Below are 24,755 nucleotides of genomic sequence, written 5' to 3'. Positions count from 1 at the left end.
CTCCTCCTCTTCCTCCTCCTCCTCCTCCTCCTCTTCCTCCTCCTCCTCCTCTTCCTCCTCCTCCTCTTCTTCCTCCTCCTCCTCTTCTTCCTCCTCCTCCTCCTCTTCTTCCTCCTCCTTCTCTTCCTCCTCCTCCTCCTCTTCTCCCTCCTCCTCCTCTTCCTCCTCCTCCTCTTCTTCCTCCTCCTCCTCCTTCTCTTCCTCCTACTCTTCCTCTTTCTCCTCCTCCTCTGAGATAGAGAGAAAGAGAGGAAGGGAGGGAGGGAGGGAGGGAGGGAAGCCCCCTGCCCTAAATAGCCACCGAACATGGCCTAACAAAATACAATAAGACTGGGCATAAACCCTCATAACATGATGGATGTGGCAACTCAGTAGAAGGTAAAGGATCCCAAGAGCAAGCAAAAGTCAGAGATATCCCCAACCCCCATTATTGGGAGTTCTGCAAGAATACCTAGATACACAACTATAAAGTGTATGCAGAGGACCTAGATCATGTTCATACCTTCAGTTTTTATGAGCCCCCCCTATAATCCCTGCTTATTTGTGGTAGGCCCTGTTCTTATAGTGTCCTCAACTCCCCTGGCTCCTACACTTTTTCCCTCCATTTCTGCATGGTTCCTACGCATCCGCTCTCCCATTCTCTGCATCTGCTACCATCAGTTATTGAATGACACCCCTCTGATGACAATTGGGCTAAGCGTCAATCTATGAGTATAGCAGAATATCACTAAAAATCATTTCACTGTCTTTTTTTGAGGGGGGGTTACTAGTTGTGTTTAGTTTGGTCCTAGGTCTCTGGGCTATCCTGCCTTTGGTTCCTAACCTTCCAGGCAGTGTCAGGCACAGGCTCCCTCTTGTGGTACGGGCCTCAAGTTGAACCAGTCAAGGATTGGCCACTCTGCCAAGTACTGTGCCACCATTGCCCCAGCAAGTCTTACTGGCAGGACAGCTGGTAGGTCAGAGGTTTGGTAGCTGGGTTGATGTCTTAATCCTATTGCTAAGAACCTTGCCTAGTTATAGAAGATGGCCATTTCAGGCTCCATATCACCTGTTCCTAGGAGATTTTACTATGGCCACTCTTGTAGTGTTCAGGGAGCTCTACTGTAGTAGGTTTCTATATCATGCCCTAAATGCCCCGATTCCATTTGTCTTTCCCAGTATTCTCTCTCACCATCGCTCCCAGCCCTGACTGATTCCTCCTATTCTCATCTCCATCTATCCCTAGTTGCTTACAAGATGTATTTTATTTTCCCTTCCCATGGAGATCCATGTGTGCTCCCATGATCCTTCATTACTTAACCTTTCTAGGTCTGTGGATTGCAGCATGATTATCCTTTAATTAACAGCTAATATCTATCTATAAGTGACTACACACCATGCTTGTCTTTCTGGGTCTGGGCTACCTCACTCAGGATTATCTTTTCTAGTTCCATCTATTGCCTGTAAATTTCATGATGTCATGAAATATTTAAATGTTCCACATTTTCTTTATCTATTCTTCAGTTAAGGAACATCTAGGTTGTTTCCAGTTTCTGGCTATTATGAATAAAGCTGCTATGAACATAGCTGAGCAACTGTACTTTTGGTAGGATGAATCATCCTTTGTACCCAAAGATATGCATAAGAGTAGTATAGATGGGTCTAGAGGTAGAGCACTTCCCAATTTTCTGCAGAACTTCCATATTGGTTTCCATACTGGCTGTACAAGTTTGCCACCAGTAGTGGAAGAGTACTCCACTTGCTCTAGAACGTCACCAGCAGGAGCTGTCACTTCTGTTGTTGATCTTAGCCATTCTGACAGGTGTAGGATAGAATCTCATAGTAGTTTTGATATGCATTTCCTTGATTGGCTAAGGATGTTGAACATTTCTCTAAGTGTTTCTCAGCTACTCAAGATTCCTCTGTTGAGAACTGGTTTAGAACTGTTCAGGAATTTGTCTCTGGTACCAATGAATGCAAGGTGGCTGTTTCCCACTTTTGTGCTAGAACAGGAAGGGCAGCTGTCCTTGTCTTATTCCTTAGAGGAAATTCTTTCAGTCCCTCCCCCATTACTATGATGTTGACTATAATATTTATTATGTTAGGGTATAATCCTACCCGTCTTCTGAGTGCTAGGATTACAAGTGTACCACACTGACATACTTGGGTCGTGTAATGGTGGGGATCAAACCCTTTGTGCCTGCTGGGCAACTGCCCAACTAACTGAGCTACCTCTACAGCCACACACATTTTTACCTCTTTTTTAATACATTCAGATAGTCTGTGTCTTTTAATTGGAAGACATCATTGGGATTTATCATAGAACAACATGGATTCTTCCCTGTCATTTTGTTGAGTTTTTTCTAATTGTTTTGAATAGTCTTTTCTTTTTTCATTCATCTTTATAGTTTGATGGTTAACTATATTAATAGTATTCATTTTCTGTATTTCATTTGAACATCCACTCCTCTGTTATTATTTTTTTCTTTTCCTTGTTTTTATGACAGCTGTTATCTTTCTTTTGTTTCTTGATTTATGGCTCCTTAATGGCCAGTCAAGTAGGAACAAATTACCTTAGTGCTTGCTTTTCTTGGAGTGTCTTTAGTTATTCTTCAGTTCATAGAGATACCCTCATTGGGCATAGTAATGTCAGCTGATATTTTCTCAAGGACTTTAACATGCACCATTTCATACCTTCATGGCTTTGTGGTTTCTGATGGTACTCAGATGGATTTCCTTTTCAATTTGAGTTGGCACTTGTTTCTCATAGATTTTAGAATTCTTTCTATATTATATACTCTCAGTAGTTGACTATATTTCATTCTGGAATTCACTCTGGCTATGTTTATTTGGGAGTCTAAAGTCCTTCTTCACATAAGTAACCATTTCTCTCTGTCAAGATCTGAGGAATTTTCTGCTTATTTTTTTTTCATTCAGTAGTCATTATGTGCTCTCGGCTTGTATGTCTGTTGATAGTACAACATTTTGATCTTTGAGTGGTGTCTCAAAGACATGGAGTGATTTCTACACTCATTTCTGTTTGTTTTCTGTATCTCTGAATGACATAGTTTAAGAGATCTGTTTTCACAATCTAACATTCGTTCTGCCTAATAAGGCCTATTATCCGGGTTTTCAACTGATTTGTTTTTGTTGTTGTTTTGTATGAAGATAGGGTTTCACTGTTTATATAGATCAGCCTAGCTTCAAACTTTCAATCTTTCTGCTTCAGCAACCCAAGTGCTGAGAGTACAGGCATTAGCAACTATACCCAGTTCAACTAATTCTTTTTATTTTTTATTTTTTAAACTTGGTGTTTTGATTTCTCATATTTCTCATTGGCTCTTTCCTCAAATCTCTATCCTCTTACTGAAGTTCTCATGCATATCGTTTGTTGCCTTTCTTCTTTCATGTCATTGTTTACCCATAATCCCTTGGGTATTTACCCATAATACATTAAGGTTTTTAACAAATCATCACTTTTAATTCTTTTTTGAGAATTTCATGTACTTTGACATCCATAGGATCTAGTGTTACAAATGCATGGAGTTTAAGAAGTGTCAAAGTTTATTTTTTCCATATTCTTACACTTCTATGTTGATCTTTGCATGTCTGTTATAGTAGATATCTCTATTGTTTTGTGGAAAGTGGCTTTCTCCTGGTGCTCTGCCTTGGATAGTCAATTTGTCATACAACGTTGAGTATTTCTAGTACCACAGTGTTATTACTCTTTGAACTATATTGGTTGTGATGAACAACTTTGAACATCATGTGTACAGTTTCACTGATAGAGAGACCCACTGATTCTGCAGTTCTCACAGAAGTGGGACACTAGCAATATGAGTCAATGTGGTATAGACAGCAGAGCTCAGAAACATCTCCTGTGCTTACCCATAAAATGAGAGTGTTGGCTGATACCCAATAATGATGGTTTCCACAGACATGACTGAGATTGGCTCTGTTACTTAAGATGGTTTCTTTTACTGACTGTTCTAGTATAGGACATGCCTGAAATATTTGCTATCTGGTTAGACAATAGTTTCAGATGCTCAGATGCTTCACAGAGAGGGGTGGCAGCCAAAATGACAGGCATACCCTAACCTATCCCCTGACTTCACTCTCAGGCTTGTCAGTGTTATACATTAACATAGAGGGTGGTGACAGAAAAGGAAATGTGTTACTTCCCTCTGCTGCTACTGTGTGTGTGTGTGTGTGTGTGTGTGTGTGTGTGTGTGTGAATGTATTTGTATGTGTGTGCACATGCACATGTATGGTTATGTGTGTATATGCACATGTATGTATATATGGCAGGCATGTACAAGTGCATGCGAGTATATATGTGTATATGCATGTGTCTGTGTGTGTATATGTATATGTGTGTATATGTGTCTGTTTGTGTGTGTGTGTGTTGTGTTGTCTTGTCTGTCTGTCTGTCTGTCTGCCTGCCTGCCTGTCTGCTAGTCAATCTAGCTGTCCTGAGTCCTGCTGTTAACATTCATGTTAGATCAATAGCTGGAGTTTTTCCTTTCCTGAATAAAAGCTTAAAAATCTGTATAGGCTTTGAGTTGGTTTTGCTATAGCAGGGGTAGGGGTTTAGCTCAATGAAGAATACCCAGTCAAAGGTGTGAGTGCCGGCCCTCTATCTCTAGCATCATACATACCAATAATAAAAATCACTAACAACAGAAAAATTCAAAGTAACAAAGCAACAAAAGTAACAGAAAAACATAAGATCTAAGGTAATTGCTTTCAACTGAAGTGCCTATGTTGTCTGACTCAAGCACAGTTTCTCTTTGTACGTTATGTTGTTGTGCACCAGAGAGGCAGAGGGATGGCTGAGCATTCCTTATCTTTCTTCCAGTTGTGGTATCACTGAGTTTTGAGAAAAATAAGTCACATTAGAATGTTATTAAATTGATCCCAATTGGAGTACTTAAAAAAAAAAACAGGCTGAAAGAACACAGACAACTCCAATGGACCTATTATCTAGAAAACCTTAGTCTGAACATCTCAGATGTGGGGCAAAATTTGTTCAAGAGAATATCCCAGAGAAGTTACTATAGTCACAAGGTTCTACACTTGGAAAAGGGCAAAAGGAACTCACTCCATGATCCAGGTACCCCAGCCATGGTGCCCTTAGCCCTATCAATCAAGCAAGATTGAATGTGGCTAGCCACACCCTCTACCACAGTAAACAGGTTCCTTAAATGCATAGAGATATTATCTTTTCCCTTCAATATGCAACTGCTACTATATACCATGTAGCATGATCACCCAGTTTGTGGCAAAGTAACTCCACCAAGACAGGTAAGTAAAGATGGTCTTATGGAGAGGTGCCTCACTGAAACAGTTTAGTATAGGATTCCAAAAGATGGGGCTACTGAGGGGCTTCTGACCCTCTAGAGTAGTCTTTTTCCAATTAATTAATTTATTCATTTTACATCCAAATCACATCCCCCATCCCTCCAGTCTTTATCTCACAAGCCCCCTCTCCCATCTCTTCCTCCCCTTCATCTCTGAAAAGGGTGAGGTTTCCTCTTGGGTACCAACCTGTTGAAGTAATTATTTAAAACAGCCGTAGGTCAGGCTGACTATCTATGCTGCAGCGGCATTGCCTAGCTCAGCCAACCTGTTCCAGGGCCAGAGGCCACGTGCACACTGCAGCTAGAAATGGCCAGCCAGAAACACCAGCCCTGTCACCCACGAGATGCCAGTGTGGGAGATGGTTCTGCCAATCTTCCATGCTGTCTCCACTAGGCTGGGCATTGCTCAGACCATCCCACCACCCATGCAGGCCCAGTAGGAAAATGAGACTCTAATGGTTAAATACTAATCAAAGGCTTTATATGTTTGGTAATGCTCAATAACAATATGCCCATACAACTAGAGTTGTTTCCCAATTAGCTAACCTAAATATAAGTTGTTACCTGCAACTGCTCTCCATACCTGCATGGCTCTTCATCCTCCTACATTTCTGCCCTCTGTAGCTCCTCCTCTTCCTTTTCCTCTCCCTCTCCCTCTCCTTATTCCTCCCACCTTAGCCCCTCCTACACCAACCCACCCTGACACCTCAAGTCACTCCAGAAGTAGGTATATCCTTTCCCTCTGAGGCCATCCAAGACAGCCTAGGTAAAGAGACAGGATCCACAGGTGGGCAACAGTGTCAGAGACAACACCTGTTCCAGTTGTTGGGGGAATCCATATGAAGACCAAGCTGCACATCTGCTACATATATACAGGGAGCGTAGGTCCAGTTCTTGTACAATGTTTGGCCAGTGGTCCAGTCTCTGGGAGCCCTAAAGGGTCCAGGTTAATTGACTTTGTTGGTTTCTTGTGGAATCTCTATCCTATTTGAGCCGCTCAATCCTTCCCCAACTCTTCCACAAAACTTCCTGAGCTCCAACTAATGATTGGCTGTGGGTCTCTACATCTATTTGGGTCAGCTTCTAGGTGGAGCCTATCATAGGACACTTATGCTAGGATCTTGTCTGCAAGCATAACAGAGTATCATTAATAGTGTCATGGATTGACATGGGAGAGAACTCAAGTTGGGCCAGTCATTGGTTGGTCATTCCCCTAGTCTCTGTGACATCTTAATCCACACAATAGGTCCCTTTGCAATATAGCTCTCAGCCATTGCATCCTGGGAATGAGCTGGGAGGTGCAAATGGGTTCTTCAAAGTCTTATCTCAGACCTTTTACCTAGTTAGATTTAACCTGGACCTTTGCCAGATTCTGTACCAACAGAGTTTGTTGCAATTCTCAACATTATTTCCACATGGGAGAAACATTGCCTCTAGTTGTGGAGATGGGTTGTTATTCCTAAGTTTTTCCCCCTACTCTCTTTTCTCTGGTCTCTGAATCTTACCACCTTACTACATGTGTTTTATTTGAAATTAAATTCTTTTATCAGTATGTATTCATTGTCCAGACTCAGGTGGTTCATATAGAAAGATACAAGTATATAGAATACTTTATTGTACTCATCCTTATAGAATCATTATTTTTCTTCCCCCTCTGCTAATTTCCATTATTCCTCCAGACAGTTTTGTTTATACTTTAATGAAAAAAATACCAATGCTAGGTACCTATATAAAATATAGAATCCATAGGGGAGGGAATTTTTGTAACATTTGTCTTTCTGGTTCTGTTTTACTTAATGTTATGAATTCCATTTGCATCTACTTTCTTTCAGACAACAATTTTCTTTGTTTATTCTGGCTGAATATAACTCCATTGTGTACATATTTGATTTTCTTTTTTTTTTTTTTTTGGCCATCATCTCTTTAAAGACATCCAGGCTGACTCTATAATCTGGCTAGTGTAAATGGTGCTGAAATCAAATACAGATGTGTAAGTATTTATGGGTCATATTAAAGTACTTCATATTTATACCCAGCAATGTCTCAATCTTATGATACTTTTTGGCTTACTGAGGAACCTCCATACTTCTTTTTACATTTCCTAGACTAATTTCTGTTAGTACCAACAAAGTGTAAGAATTATATTTTCTCCACATCACACCAGAACTTGTTATTTGTTTTTGATTTATTTTGTTTTATTAACAGTGATTCTGATTCAGATGACATAGGATATCAATTTAATTTTAATTTGTGTTTCCTTAATTGTATTTCTTGAGTGAATGTTTGCTTTATATGGTTTTGAGTCCACTTGTCTTTTGAAAACTCTCTGTTCACTTCCTTGGTGACGTTATTGATTTGACTGTTTGGTTTCTTGGTGTTCCGTATTTTGAGCTCTCCACATATCTAGGAGTTAATTCTCTGTCCCATTTTTATCTAGCAAAGCTTTTCCCCGTTCTTTAGTTTATCTATTTCTTCACTAATGGTCTCTTCTGCTGTGCAGAAGTTTATTAAATTTCATACTATCCAATTGTCAATTCTTGGAGTCCTTTTCAAAGGGTATTTGTGTATGTTTTTATTTGAATTCTTTTCCCTGTGTTTTCTTCTGAATGTTTAGGTTTTATATCCTACATGAAGGACTTCCACTTTGAATTGCTCTAGCTTTGTTCTTCTATATATGTATACCCAGATTTCTCAATAACATTTCTTCAAGAAAAACAATTCTTTATTCTCCAATGGATATTTTGTCCTCTTTGTCAAAACCAACTGACTGCAACTGGAGCCTATATTCCTTTTAATCATGTGTCTGTTTTGGTACCAGTACCATTCTGCTTTTCTTAGTATGGCTCCATAGAATAACTTGAAATCAAATATGGTGAAAACTCTAGCATTACTATTTTCCCCTCGGGATTGCATGGCTATTTTGAGTATTTTGAATTTCCCACATGAATTTTGAAAACATTTTCCATTTCTGTAAACAATTATCATTGGAATTTTGATGAAGAGTGCATTGACATCTGTAGATTGCTTAGGCAACATAAACACTTTTAGAATGAAATTTTTGCTTAACCGTGTGCTTGGGAGGACTTTCCATCTGTCAGTGTCTTTTTCTATTTCCTTTTTCAGTGTAAAATCTTCACTGCAGAAATCTTTCTCTGTTTATGATTGGGCTTTGTCTTCTTTTGTGTTGGGGACTATCATAAATGGGTTCCCCACCCATGATGTCCTTATCAAAATTGTCATTACTGATATTTTAGAAAAGTATTGATTATTGTACAATGTATTGTATATGGTGATACTATTGTATTGTCAATTTATATTCTCTTAATTGTTAAAAGTGTTCATCAATTCTAAATTTTCTGAGAGCATCTTTAGAATTGCTTATGAATAGGATCATTTTGACTGAACATAAGGGTATTCTGATTTCTTTCCTTTCTATTTTAGTTCCTGAAATTCCTTCTTTTATTTTATTTCCCTATCTGTAACTTCAAGCACTATCCTGAATAAAAGTACAAATATTGAACAGTTTCATCTCATTGTTAATTTTAGTGGGAATCCTTTCAGTTTCTCCCACTTAGTATAATTGACTACAGGTTTGTTGTATTCAGTTTTTATTATGTTAAAGTATACTCCTTCTTCATTTAATTTATTTGAAGTTGTTATCAAGAAAGGTTGTTAAGACTTTGTCAAAATCCCTTTCATTATAATAACAATGAATAATAATAATAAATATTTATATCATATATGAAATATATTGATTCACAGAACCATCTTTGCTTCCTAGATCTCAGGCATGAAGCCAGTTTAATCACAATGAATATTTTGTCATTTGTTCAAATTCTGTTTCTTTGTTTTATAAGTATTGCCACCTACTGCAAAAAGAAGCTTTTTGGTTAAAGATTGAGAGATGTACTAATTAATAGGTATAATCATAAATTATGAGGAGTCAGTTTAATATCTTGTCCATAAAGCAGAGTATTAATAACAGGCTTTCTTCTAGGGCCTATGATTTATCCAGCCACATGTTTTGGCCTAATAATGGTATGTGATATGGGTTTCATCTTGTAACACAGGATTTAAATCAATCAGATACTCGTTGGTTGTCTCTATGATGTTTGTGCCACTATTGCACAAACTGGCACATTCTGTCAGTAGAGTTGTTAGGTAGCTCATGTAAGACTCATTATTGTATTTCCTCTTTTATTAATATATGTAGCATCCTCTGGCACCATAAAAGCTACACCATAGAGACACAGCTTCCAGACTGACACTAACTTGATTTCTCCATGTTCCATGATTCAACTGTGTTCTATATTTAGTAGTAGGGTCTCATCATCAAGTTATGGATAGTAACTAAAAACAATAGCAATAGTCTAATGTTTGGAAGTCTTCAGGACTCCACTGACCAATAACTCCAAAATAAATAACCCACTCCTAGAACTGGGCTTCTTATATTATGCTCTATGGTATCTGGAAAGAGCACTCTTTCCCTAGTATTTTGTAAGTTCATTTAAATTATCTTATGTATATTATTTATGCACACATATGAATTGATGTACACATATATACATGTACTATACATATGTATATACTTTAGTGAGAGTCTATAGTGCTAGTTTTCCATGTGAACTTCTCAAAGGCCTTTATGGTAATTACCATTCTCCAGGCTCCTTCTTGTACCCTGCCATTCTTCCTCTCATCCTCCCCAGTCATTCTTATTTCTCCATTCTTCCTTCATATTACTTGTGTATCATCATCCTCCTTTGAAATTCCCCCACTCATTGCTCCCTGCCAGTTTACTGATCTCCATGGGTGCTCAAATTTAAATATACAGATCTAAAGTTTCAGAGCTAGCATCTACCTATAAGAGAAAGTATACAGCATTTATCTTCCTGTGCCTGGCATGTCTCACTCAGGATTGATGGCTTCCAGATCCATCCATTATCTGAAATTTTCATAATTCATTGTTTTCTGAGCAGCTGAATAATAGTCCTTTGTGTATGAGTACTGTATTTGCATTATGTACTCATCAGTGGGCATCTAAGCAGCTTCTACGTCTTGGATATGGAGCACAAATGAACATAGATTAGCAAGTATTTCTGAAGTAAGACATGGATAACTTTAGTAATATGTCCAAGAATTGTATAGCTGGATACAGCAGATCTATTTCTAGATGTATGAAGCATCTCCAAATTTATTTTCATAGTTGCTAAGACAGTTTTCACTCTGACCAACAATAAATAAGTTATTCTCTTTCCTGACATCCACACCACTGCTTTGGTTTGGTTTAGGAGTTAGGGGTTATCGTTGCTGTTGTTGTTTGGGGTTTTTCTGGTTGGTTGGTTGGTTGGTTGGTTGGTTGGTTGGTTGGTTGGTCGGTCGGTCCATGGACCATGTCCTGGTAGTCACTTGTTACAAGGATAAAAGAAATGAATGCTATCAAGTTGAACTCTTTCACTGTAGTAATAATCAATGCTGTGTATTGAAATAAGGTTTACTTTGTTAAACCATAAAACGCAATTGGTTTGTTTTGACTACAAATTTCCCTCCTCTGTTAAATACTATAGTGATAGTGTTAAGAACAATTTTTCACTGAAATGTTTAAAAGCAGAAAGATTCAGGAGCAATCGTGGCCAAGTTGGTAGACTATCAAAGTAAGATGCCTGACTCATAGGAACTTCTCAATAAAGCATTATCCATTCTTAGTCAATAAGCCTCCTTTTCTGGCTCATCCATTCATTCCCTTACACAACAGTTTTGATAGCACTGTTGGGTGGGGAGGGATAAAATAGGTAATCTGACACTAAACATGCTTATTTCTGGGGACACTAAGGACTGTTCAAGAAGGTGTCTCAGTAATTTTACAGAATAAAATATGAACTTATAAAAGATAACATATAACAAAGAAACTCGTGTCATCTCTCTGCGTATGTCATTATTTCATTCATCACAGAAAGGGGGTGAGACTGTGAACAAAATTACTGGCTAAGTAAGTATTCTGTGTACTTGGAGTCCAGTGGGCAGAACCTCCATTGGAATACACTGAGTAAAAGAATTCAAATGCAAATGAGCTGTGGAGAATGTCATACATAAATTGTATGCATTAAGCAAGGTAGGCAGGTGAACCTACTTGGAGGTGGAGGAGGATAGTTCTTCCTTTCACAAAGCTTTGACCTTTGCCATGAGCACATCCTGAGCCTGTGCTAAGTCGCTAAGTCATGAGTGCTACCAAGGTCTGCCACCAGCACCTTTGGCCCTCACTCCTCTTTAAATGTGAGTTTTTCCCAAGGATCATTTATAGGGCGATGGATATGTTTTCAGCTAGATTATGCTACAGCTTCTTCAAAAAAGCTTTAACATTCTTATTATGTATGATTAATTTGTCTTTCTGAACTTCTTTCTTCTCTCTATCATAGCTGTACTATTTTTGAAAATATATGTAATTTAGTGGTGGAGAAACAGATTTATTGTTGCTAACACTTTTGAAAGTGTCATTTTGTTAGGCTGGCTCAAGGTAATTCTTTATTTTATAAATCAAGAGCATTACCAACTTTGCTTTATATGACGGGTGGAGAAATAAAATTCTAATATGTAATTTAAAATATTTTTTCACTAAGTATGCTAATTAAGCATCTATGTGCATACACATCCACATTTATGCATATCTATGCTACTCTTGAGCCCTTTCTGATTTTTAGGATACAAATAAATTAGACATATTAACCAAATCCAACTCCACAAAATAGAATATGACCTTATGAGTTCTAACTCTAGAGAAAATTTATCTCAAATACATTGAGTTTCATATTTAAATTTTCAAAATTTCCATTACTTTTTATTGTGTTATGTGAATGAGACATAAGACTTTTAACTTTGAATTATAGTTATAAAGATACCATGATGACCCTTTGACACAAAGTAATATGTTAAAAAAAAAAACTAAAAAGCCTTGAGTCAGAGGTAAGGCAATATGAATTTTAGGCTAACAAGATTTCCACTCAAACCAATATCATCTTGGGGCATATGTAGATATATAAAGTTTTCACCAATTTTGATCAATGTATGTCAGTACTCCTTAAACAATTTTCTGAGCTATGATAGGATTCTTTGATGAAGATATCAGAAATATATTTCTTCCTAAATATTGCCTCTTAATTTACATTTTCACTTACCATTACTTTATAGCTGTCATATCATCTAGCTGTAGAGAAAACAAAAAAAAATTGAACTTCTAAAAATCAGAGGCTAGCTATTATTTCATATTTCATAGGAAAGAAAGATGTTTCAATTCAGTTCATTTTAATCAAGATCAATATTATTGAATTATCTAACTATATTTAGTATTATACAGTACTCATTATTCTATTAATACTTACAGAAAGTATCATAAACACTACTAAAAAGGATATAATATATAATTGATTATATATCAAATACTTATTAAAATAGTAAGATTATATAAGAAGAATGATAAGCTATTTCCAAAAAGATCATCTGAATTCATTTGGCATGATATTGTTTCTCTACAAGCAAAACAACAAGAAGAATTCCCCAGATTACTAAAATATAAGTCAAAGAGGAAAATATTTTGGAGACTAGTTCAAACTTCTATGGATTTTTTTGGCAAGTTCTGGGAAGGTCAATGTTGTTGTCGTTATTAGTGTTGCTTTGTTGTTTGAAGGCATAACAACAAATCAACAGTAAAACAACATTGTGCATTCTAGAACTTTCCGAATAGCCCAAAACAAATTTGTCAAAAGTATTGGTTAATTGTCCAAAGATATGAGCCATTTCAAACAAGGGCACCTATCTCTGCCATCATTCTGTCAATCAGAACAAAGCAGGTTTGAATTTTTCATCAAAGCCTAAATGAATGCGGACTAGTGAGTAAGTTCTTGTTCCAACAAGCTGAGGCTCACCTTTTATTTCAGATTTGTGTAATCGGCATGAAATTTCCTATTCAACTGAAATGGATCCTAGGATTTGGACAAATATAGATAATAGTTTTATTTCTGAAAGGATTTTGGGATTCAAACAGGAATGCCTGTACCAAAAGAACAGAAGGATGCAGCACATATACCTCCCCTGTGCGTCACGCGTGTGGAATTTAGAGCTAAAGTGTCCTCAGCTTTGTAGGCATCCATATCTGCCTTCCTTAAGAACGAAGTTAAAGGGTTTCTAGATCCACAATCAAATTGATTGCTGCCAGAGTTCACTCTAGGTCAACGTCCTCTGACATGTGGGTGAATTTGCTCTACCACACTCCCCCTGCTCTAACGTCAAGAATTAGATTGCACCTCAACTGACTCACAGTCAGGCGCTTCCCTGCATACTACTCAGCCAATGCCAGTACTTTCATACATTGTTTCTATGGATTCTCACTGTGATGCTGTAGGTTTAAGAAAGGAGATGCTGTTATCTCTTATTTTTGTCCAGTGGGATTCTGAACACATTCTGCTTCCCTACTTGAAATACTTGTATGAAAATGTTGCTGATTCTTCCCGACAATGACAGACCGGAGCTGCAAACATCAGTGAGTCAGCCAAACTGATTCCTTGGCATCATATCTACCACTATTTCCCAACCTACAAGTGCATCATGCATTTGGTGCGCTAGGGAGCCGCCTTAGGCGTGTCATTTTCCAAGGTTTCCTCATTTCCACCAACTTCCTGTTTGTCACTTCTCTAGCTTCTAACTGTCACTGCAGCCATAGCTCACTCTTCAGCCTGATGTCAAAAGCAAAAGTTCAGAAGTCCTCTGGACAGGCGTCGCTCACCTAACTAGGTAAGAATGGAGATTCGTCTCAACCAGGAGGCAGAGGAAAGTGGCAATCAGGTGCAAGGGCTCTGCAGTAAGACTGTCTGTATGCCCATCCTAGACACATCACCTGGTGGTTCTGTGACCTTGGGCAGATTTTAAGTGTGTTGAAGCCTTTGCTTAGCTACTTGTCAGTGAGGATACTATTAATAACAAATTTATGGAGCCTTTCTATATTTAACTAATGTAACTTAGGAGGGTGGTGAGATGGCTCAGTAGTTTAAGAGCACTGACTGCTCTTTCAGAGGTCCTGAGTTCAATTCCCAGCAACCACATAGTGGCTCACAACCATCTGTAATGGGATGTGTCTCCCTTTCCTGGTATGTCTGAAGACAGCAACAGTGTACTCCTATACATAAAATAAATAATTGTTTTTTAAAAAAGTAATGTAACTTAGACATTGAAGACTTTGTCTTGGATGGATTCAATAGATACTATTATTAGTTTCAGTTTTTAAATTATATATAACATTCACAGATAGGATTTTTAGAGTAGATGTAGCATGTATGTAAACCTATATGAATAAACAGAAAAGGGTGCTTTTAAAATTTAAACATTAATTGGATATAGTAATGAATTTCTTGTGTCAGCATTTTATTCTAACAGTAAGAAAATAGATGCCTTTCTAAGGAATTTACACTGTAGCACTGTACTGTGTCTGTTGTGTCCTCTCATTCTCAAGGTCACACTGTGAGGAAAGTCATGATGTTATTATCTTATTGCTACTAACAAAGAACTAAGACACAAAGCGGTTAGCATCCTTAGCCACAGTCAGGAAGCAGCGTGTGTGTGGAGAGGTGGAAATGTACGGGCTGGCTGACATTAGCAGCAGCCGTCTGATTGCTCAGACGGTGGTGGGTGGTGGCCTGTCTTTGAAGATGTGATCTTTGAAACCTTGGTAGTGGAATACGGCTGCATGTGGAAACGTGCAAGGCAGAACTTTGGGAAATGTTTGGGGAAGTGTCACATCCCTAGAAACTGACGGCAAATGGGATGAGTTCGGGAAAACTCCATCTGTTCATTGTCTCTGCTTTGCTCTCTGGGCTGAAAGGCAGGGACACAGACGACTGCACTGTTTAATTTGCCTTGATGTCAAAACTTGTCTTCTAAATTAGCAGCTGAACAAAGACAAAGTCATCAAAAAAACTTAAGCAAAATACACCGTGAAAGGGCCACGTTCACTGCAGTAGATGAGAGTCCAAGTAACTTCACCTGTATTTGGTTCTTCCGTAAAGCACCAGCCTTCCCTGCTGTCACTCCGCCCTTCCTATTTTAATTCTAAATAGATGAAGAAGATTAACCCATGAACATTAAATGTCTTGTGCCAGGCATGCCTGTGATGTGGCTATTTTTAATAACAGCTTGTTTGATACGTGGAACTTTAAGCACTGGTGGATTCTTGGATTTTGAAAATAAAGTGAATCCCGAAGTGTGGATGAATGCTGTAAGTCTCCTACAAACTACTTTGAAGAAAAATGGATTAGTGGGTGGTAAGATTCTCAAAGGTCCAGCTCTCCTGTGGCAAAACTCTTGGCTAAGAGAAACAATTTGCAACATTTTTATGTGTCAAGCTGGTAAATCAGCTCCTTTGACTAAATGACTGTTTCTTTATAGCCATAAAAGGCAGAATGTATTATGTCATATCTCTATCTATCTATCTATCTATCTATCTATCTATATCCCTTTTAAATTCATGCTTTGAAAGCCATTTGGATATTTCATGCCAGAATTCTATGAGCATGGAATTTTACCATCTCTAAAGCCTAGAGGAGAGTCAAAAAGCAAGTAGCAAGGAAATATAACCTTGTCAGAAAAATCAATGCTAAATACCCACCCCCAATATTTTAGTAGATACTTTCCAGTATTTGTTTATTTTTATATAATGACTTACATAATAAATTTAATCTTATAACTACCTACAGCTATAGATTTCATATCATCTACCCCCATTAACTTGTTCATCACTTTGTCTAGTTTTGTATGGTGTTTCCTGAGTAGAGGAGTTACAAATAACTCTATGTCTACTACAGAGTGAAATAATCTTGTACAATGGCTACCCCAGTGAAGAGTATGATGTCACCACTGCAGATGGATACATTCTTGGCATCAACAGGATTCCCTATGGGAGAGCGAAGACTGGGCAGACAGGTACAGGAGATATATCTTTTGGGGAGAAAGGTACATGACTGAAATTTAGTGCTAGCTATTTACCAGGAGAGAGACAGGGTTGTCTAATTCAGTTTAAGTTACTATATCAATGGCTAATGAGGAAGCTCATTCTTTTCCCTCCACTTTTCTAAAGACTCAAAGAACAAAACAGACCTTTCTGGGGAAAACCATGCTTGATTCCTATATGTGAATGCCAAAGTGGAATCTACTTTTATCAACTCATTACTGGCTTTTTGGAAAAAAGTCTCTTCACTATTAGAAGGAGGCTTGCTAGCTGGAATGAAGTTGACTTCCATGGAATACCCAAAGGTTCCTCCTCTGATTCCTCTAGAAACACTGGGTCTCTTCTCTTACCAATACCTTGACAATACCTTGTCAGTTGGATGACAAGGTATTTCAGGCATCCATCATCAAAAGGAGTTTGTGAAATGAAAGAGTGTGGTGTGGTGTTGAAAAGATCCAGATCCTAGAAAGAGGAACCAAACATGCAAAAGCATGAAAGCTACACTCTAAAGGGGAAAGCTAACTGCACCCAGCCTATGCTAAGGATGAAATAAGTGTAAACAAAAGCTTTGCAAAGGATCATGGGTACCCTGTTTATTGGTCCCTGTTTACCAGGTTGGTCCTGTAGCCTCTTTCCTACCATACGTATTCAGGGGTAGTCCAAACCACCAGAATCACAGTGTGCTACATTCTGCTCCTCTAAAAAAGAAATAATTGACTCAAGAGCTCCCAAATGAAAACTCAGAGTGCTATATGGACAAAATATAGCTTTTCATGTTAGATTTAAATGTCAAGTAACCAATAGACACATCGTAATGGAATAATGGAATATCTATTTTAGGAGACGGTTATATTAAAAATAATGCACTGTCACCTTCATTTCAAATTATAAGAACATCTTGGATCTTATCGTAATGGAATAATGGAATATCTATTTTAGGAGATGGTTATATTAAAAATAATGCACTGTCACCTTCATTTCAAATTAGAAGAACATCTTGGATCTTGCTTGTTTTGTTTGTTTTGTTTGTTTGATTGATTGATTGATTGATTGATTGATTTTAGTTTTGTCTTTATTAAATCAGACAACAAACTTGAGGGATTAAAAAGCTATGGGGAGAAGAATTTTATAGGAATAATTTTAAAGAGAGAACAATTTGGAAAGCTATTAAGTTCAAAACCATTTATTAGCTGTGTCACTCTGCACATTTTTAATCATTTAAAGTTCTCAGCAACACTAACTATAACCATTTAAAGACAACAAGACCAGACAGCTTCTGAAACAGACACAGAGTCACTTAAATAACAGGTGACAAGAACAGAATTTAAATGTGGGCAGTCTGACCAGCCTGACTGCACTTTTAGTCATTAAATTACAGTGCTAGTTTTGCCGTTGTTGTTATTTTGTTGTGTTTTAATCGACAACCTGGCTTCCTCCCATTCCACTGAGTAGTCTGTCCCTCAGAAACTTGGGGCTGAGTGGAAGGATGGCCAGAGTTTACTCTGCTTTCAGAATTTGCAAATGTCCCCTGCTCTGTGAGCACAAGCTGAAGAACAGGATGAAAATCCAGCAAGGACCTAATCTGTGCCTACTTACATGTAGCTCCTCTTTCTCCTTAAAACTAATAAAGAACTGCATTAAACATCAAAAATTTTGCATTGTTGTAAGCCTCTTCCAAGACATGCATGCAGATGCTAATCAACAAAGAATGGGATAATGCACTAATAAATCCAATATAAAGTGAAAATATCAGGAGAAAAAAATTGTTTAATATACCTAATTAATTATAGTTCAAAGCCACAATATACTGTAGCATTGTGTGCTTGTGATCTCATGGCTGTCTAGGAGGGGAAGTCTGTGTGGCATCTCGAAAAAGTATCATATCGCTCTGGCTAGCCTGGGAAAACATTACAACCACAATCAAAGTATGGTTTATATTGGACACATATTGATTTGTACCTATGGTACGACTAAAAAACTGCAAATCAAGCCATCATGAAGTGATACCTATAAATTCATACATACGGGAGAACAGTCACAGGTGTGGGCTTGGACTTGTGACACAATCAGGCTTAAGTTTCTGTTCTGAAACTTATTACAAAGGAGACCATTTAGAAAAGTTACTTAATTATTTAAAGCTCGGTTTGCAGAAGATCTGTAAAATGTTCCTCAAAATAGAAGCTATTTAAAATTTACCTAAGAAGTCAAGAAGCTGATTCATGCACCAATAGATCAACACCATGATATCGTACATCCTCTGGCAGGGATGATATAAATACAACACACTAATATACTAGTGACAGGATATAAATACAATACTCTACACTAATATACTAATAACAAGAGGAAAAGACTGTGCTGTGTGTGTGTGTGTGTGTGTCTTTATAATGTTTCTGAATGTAAATTTCTCTGGCTTTCTCCCTTCACACCCAGGTCCCCGCCCGGTTGTATATATGCAGCATGCTTTGTTTGCAGACAATGCCTACTGGCTTGAGAATTTCGCCAATGGAAGCCTCGGGTTCCTTCTAGCAGATGCAGGTTATGATGTGTGGATGGGAAACAGTCGGGGGAACACTTGGTCAAGAAGACACAAAACTCTCTCCGTAAATGAAGAGAAATTCTGGGCTTTTAGGTAAATTGCATCTAAGTAAAGTTTCTGGAAAATTGGAGGGGGTTTCTTTAAATATAAACTTGTGGCTAATGCATATTTCAGGTCATAAAATCACTATGGTTTCTAATATTTCCTGAAGTAGAAAGCAATAAGAAAAAGTAATTCTGCTGGTATCTTTTTCAAATCTTTTCTCTTAGACAATCCATTTTGGAAAAATGGTGTGCATGTTATATTTATTTTACAAAATTGTAACTGAGATTATATTTCATATTGGCAGGTGTAGTAGCTCACACTTTTAATGTCAGTACTGGGGAAGGAGGAGGATTTCCATGTGTTAGAGGCTAGCCTGGGTTACATTGTTAATTCCAGACCAGCCATAGTTAGGTCCTTGTTAAAAATGACATGACTGAACATCAAATAACAAATAAATAGATAGCCACAAGAATAAAAGAGACTCACAGAAGGGAAGAAAGAAAGATTATATAGCATAACCTTTTAAGAAAAACTCTAATAGGATGTTTTTAAAATGTTAATGACCAGTAAATAAGATTGTCTTTTGGTATTTTGACAACTTATTTTGGTAAAATTGTTTTCTACTGTCACTAAGAGGGCAGGCTGGTCCCTCATAGACTTCTCTTCCAAAGGACCTAAGTACCAAGTTGACTTGCGTCCTGCTCTTAGGACAGAGATCACATCATTTTTGTACCAATAGGGACAAGCCTGACTGCATAGGGGTTGACGTCAAAAGTATCCCCTCTACAGCAAAAAGACATTGGGAGGGGTATGGCCCTCATGCCTCACTGGACAACGACAGGGGGATCGGAGCCATTACAAGGTCTCCTTCAATTACTGGAGGTCAGGCCTCTATCCCCGCCTTCGCAAGATTAGAATCGCCACAGCCCTTCTATACTTAGAGAAGTGAGGAAATGTCAGGGGCAGCCCTGCTTATACACTGAAGGCCTAAAATCGGCCATAAGCCTAAAATCAGCAATAGGGCTGTCATACATGTATACTAACACCAAGTCTTGGGACTTAGTGGATAAACACTGAAACAGATAACTATAAGCTATTGTAAACAGGCAGCTTTTGTGGAAATTTACCAGCCTGATTAGTCATAGACCTTGTAAATAGGTAGCCTTGGCAGATAGTACCAACTTAGATAAGGACAAATGAATCATAGGTAGAGTCATAGTGACCTGTCCCCTGAACCTTCACCCAGCCAATACCCTGCTCTGAAAGATATCTGTACCCGCCTGAACACTCACGCTCTGGTGCCATCCCCTTTCCCACATCCTGCCTTATTGTGTTTATAACCCCTGTGTGAATAAGTAAAAATTACTATATGATTTAAAAATAAATTAAAGAAAATAGTCATCACTCCCTCAATAGGGCTGGCAGAGAAAAGGAAAGGAACACATAGTCAGTGTTCCAGTTTTGGAGAAGGGGAGCAATTTATGGAAGCATTCTGTATCTCTAATCATTGGCAAAATGCTTGGTTCTATTCCCTGTGAGGTACCACACAATTCTCTCACATTTTGTTGGATTAATTTATTGAATGCCTCCTGTGTGAATTTTGCAAGTTCATGGGCTACTTGATCCTACTGAATGTAATATGGTCCTTTTTATTCTCCTCTAGGGATGCTGAGTGAACGTAGGATTTTGATATTGGTATTATAGGATACTGAACACACACACACACACACACACACACACACACACTCTGAGAATATCAGTTTAAGTACCTACTAACAATTAAGTCATCTCTTCCACACAATCTAAGCCACATCACAGTTAATTTCTCAGTGGACATTTAAGCAACTTCTCTGTTACTTAGCTAGCAAGTGACAGAATCATAAATGACAACAGGGATGGGTATTGAATAACAGTCATCAATACCATAGGGGATTCTGTAGCAAAAAAGAGAAGTATAACAAGAAAAGGACACAGAGAGTAATGTGAGGAGGGAGAAGGCCTACCTGAGAGAATATGCTTAGTCCTGCAGCCTTTCCTGCTGTCAGAAAGTAAACAGAATAAATGCATACAAAGTTGCAATTGTCTACATGTAACTGGGTGTATAATGTTATACACAACAAATAAGCAAATGGCTCAGAGTTTCTATGTGAAAAAGAAACCAAGGAAGTGCCTGAGTTTTAAAAGTATATTGTATGTATTTATATATTGTTTCATTTTGCAGCTTTGATGAAATGGCCAAATACGACCTTCCTGGAATAATAGATTTCATTGTGAATAAAACAGGTCAGGAGAAGTTGTACTTCATTGGACATTCACTGGGCACTACAATAGGTATGTTTACAAGGGTTAATGTTAACAGACCTTTAAACTGGATCGAAGTAATTACATGCTATTTATAATGAATGCCCCTCATTCTCTGTCCTGTGTTGAGAAAGAGCTTCCTATTCTGTGTATATTGAAACCTATAGTCCAGGGGCTAAGAGTATGAAGGGCCAACTCAACCCTCCTTTTAGGTCACAGTCACACACATGTCATGGTGACATAAGTTTCCAGAAATAGTTTATGTCCAAAGCTCAGTCAGATAACTCTAAACATAAGGTTTCCAGGTGCCCTTTTAAGCTGAGAGGACAAAGTCTAAGGCAAGAGGACAAATCAGAAAAAGATAAGAATCCCTGTCAGTCACACCTGCCTCACAACCCAGGTGCAATTTAAATACATTAAAAGGGAGAGGCTCAAATGGAAACTGAGCAAATGGAAACTATTGGTCACATTTCTTTGTGAGTTGAAACACCAAAACTTGCTCAGCCTTATGACCTGATTTAATATTTACAAAGTAGCTTTTAGATAAACAAAAATGAAAATAGTTTAACTTGTTCTCTATTTTCTGCATAGATACTATGATTTCCTAGACATTTGATTGTTTTTTTGTTTTTGTTTTTGGTTTTTATCTGTAACACTGGGCCTAGATCCCAGTGACTCAGACATTCCAGCCAAGGGCTCAGTGGTAACTGAGTCATACACCTACCCCAAACTTTCCACTGATTTTGAAAAGAAATCAAAGCTCTTATTCCCAATAAACGTTTAAATAAAATAAATAAAGACAGAGTTTTTAATTTGTTACTCATCTTCCACTGAAGTGTCTTTAGGAGACTCAGCCATGCAACATTGTAACATTTTTGGGTTGGGTAAAACAGCAAGAAAAAAAATGAATCTTACAATATTTCCATATTGCTTAAGTATATCCATTATTGCCATTACCAAAAAAGAGATGCTGACTCATTCTTTATGCTTATAGGCATTTTACAAGCCTGGGAGAGGAAGTGAGCAGGTGAGAACATAAATAAAAAGATTATTGACATACCAATAAGAGAACCAAAGGAAGCTGGACAATTACATTGTAATTACATCATATCCAGTACTTCCTGAACATTTGCCATGTTTAGGGATTTTTGTTCAGTTCTTCTCCTCCCTTGATCTCCCAAACAACTCCACACATGCAGAACATAGAGTCAGAGCAGGTTAGTTAGACCCCACCCATGGGACGCAGAGACACTGGGGAGACAATATAAATGGAGAAAGATGAGACTTGCATCTGGGAAAGCGAGCAAGACTTACATTCTCACTGATCCTCAAAGGAAATACAGTAAATGAGACCATCATACCCTGTAACAACCTGTTACATTTGGGCTTGGACATTTTAGTTAAAGACTTCTTGCATTTGATCCAGAAACCTTTTGAAATGGGGGAAGGATCCATTGTTTGGAGGTTGTTGACTATCCCTGACTCTAGCATGTACATGTCCATAAAGTGCACTGTCATTGTGACAACCAAAGAACTCATTCACACACATTTCTAAACATCCTCTTAACACGAGTTGTCTACCTGATGGAGTCAGTTGCTCAGCTAATTTCCATGATCCAGTGTTAACAGTTCAGTACGTATTTCCATGAGTATTTGTGTGTCTGTCTCCAGCAGAGACAGAACAATGCATCTTAGGAAGGTAAACCCCCTAGATATTGACCATAGCTTCCTCAGGTGCAATTCTGATCCCTACCCTTATCCTGAAGAATATAAATGGGCACCATGGCACTGCTGAAAGAAAAAGGAGAGAAAATGGAGACACCTAAGCCTTTCTGGTATCACTGTGGATCCAAGGAAAACGTTTTCACTTTGGGAAGCTGGAAACAGTGTGGTTTGAACATGCAGGAAGGCACCAAGGACAATAACAGTGAAATATTACTCTACGATGCACACAAAAAAAAAAAAAGACTTGCTGAATACTTGCAAACAGCTGTAGAAAGAACTGCTCTGTTTGTGTCTTGTGAACTGACTGTTTACTTCTAGAAGCCTCATGACTCACCAAGCATCTTAGAATTGTGGGTGACCGGCATGCTTGCGTGCTCAGGAAATAAGGTTTCTATAGTTCACCAGGCAGTAGCTGCTTTACCAGATCATTCATTGCCCATCCATCAGCTACTACCATTTCCGCTAAATGAGTTAAGTTGTCTAGCAATAGTATTAGAGAAAACTGTAGACTTGTGACTCGCTAGAACATAAGTCAGATGATCTTGGCAGAACAACTCAGAGAACCTGTCCAATCCATCCCCTCGATCGCTGCAGGAGGAAGCTGAAGTACATTGATGCAGAAACCCACTCACTCCCATTGATTACAATTTTGCATCTGTATATGGAATTTTGATGAGATTGTCTTGTCTCCTATTCTCTCAGGGTTTGTGGCCTTCTCCACCATGCCAGAACTGGCACAAAGAATCAAAATGAATTTTGCCTTAGGTCCTGTGATCTCGTTCAAATATCCCACAAGCATTTTTACCAGTTTTTTTCTACTTCCAAAATCCATAATCAAGGTAGGCTCCTCGTTTTGCCAAATTTTATCTCAAGATCTCATCTTATATAGGTCTTACAGATCCTCATTATTTTTTAATTTGTATGAAATAGAAATAGGAACTTTAGACAAAATACATAGACATCAGAGTCCATGAGGATGTCCTTGCATGTGTGCACGTGTGTGTATCTGTGTCATAGCATCTGTGAGTACTGTATGAAATTGACTAAATTCAGTCACCTACAGAGAGGCACTGTAGTCTTGAGCTGAGGTGAGTTCTACACCAGTTTATTATTTACTCAAGCATTTTAATGGCCTTTTTAGTTGGGCAAGTCAATGAGTTCACAATGTTCAACTGGAATATTTCTTCAAACTGTATATGATTGTGAATGTTTGACATTAGAAAACCCTCACTCACATCTTATCCATGTGAGAGCTTACTCTATTAAAGTCCCTAGATTTATTCCAACACCTCAATATCTTATAGTTCAAGTATTCATCTAAATACTTACCGGTCACTTTTAAGCAATAATTCTATTTACCCAAGGTCATGGCCGCAAGTAGCATATCTCGAAGCATAACATTAATAGCTTGTTAATATTGTCTCATGGGTTTGGAATGATGGTAAAAAAAATGAATTTGTGCAAAAATAAAACCAGAAAGCCAGTTAAACAATCACAATAATTCTTATAAAAAGAAGACAAGGCCCTGCTTTGTGATGGAGTTGTGGGAATAAAAGAAAATATTAGTGAGCCACACAAGGAAGATATTTTCCTACAGCCAAATGACAGGTTACACACCAGCCTCGTTGCCTTGTTTACTTTGAGCAGAGGTAATGTAATAACTATCTATTTCAAAATATGTTGTCATCGGTTAGCTTTGACTTCTATCTACATCTGGGCAAGGTTGATTGAATGAATTGTTTTTTGTCTGTCCATCTGCCTGCCTGCTTGCTTTCCTTCCTTCCTTCCTTCCTTCCTTCCTTCCTTCCTTCCTTCCTTC

The 24,755-nt window shown here is 38.0% G+C and overlaps 1 protein-coding gene across 1 annotated transcript in view; it reads left to right on the top strand.

The window, feature by feature from the left end:
* Nucleotides 1-14,037: 14,037 nt before the first annotated feature.
* Nucleotides 14,038-24,755, top strand: part of LOC114633687 (lipase member N) — an 18,105-nt gene continuing 7,387 nt past the window's right edge. Inside the window, exons 1-6 of the mRNA XM_028782291.1 lie at nt 14,038-14,120; nt 15,482-15,597; nt 16,184-16,301; nt 18,760-18,958; nt 21,132-21,241; nt 23,639-23,775. Of these exons, the coding sequence (XP_028638124.1) occupies nt 15,484-15,597; nt 16,184-16,301; nt 18,760-18,958; nt 21,132-21,241; nt 23,639-23,775 (678 nt within the window). The 5' untranslated portion in view covers nt 14,038-14,120; nt 15,482-15,483. The remainder of the gene's footprint in view (nt 14,121-15,481; nt 15,598-16,183; nt 16,302-18,759; nt 18,959-21,131; nt 21,242-23,638; nt 23,776-24,755) is intronic.

This window comes from Grammomys surdaster, unplaced genomic scaffold (assembly GCF_004785775.1).
Source record: "Grammomys surdaster isolate TR1022 unplaced genomic scaffold, NIH_TR_1.0 725, whole genome shotgun sequence".
Classification (NCBI taxonomy): domain Eukaryota; kingdom Metazoa; phylum Chordata; class Mammalia; order Rodentia; family Muridae; genus Grammomys; species Grammomys surdaster.
This window is presented reverse-complemented; position numbering and strand designations above follow the sequence as displayed.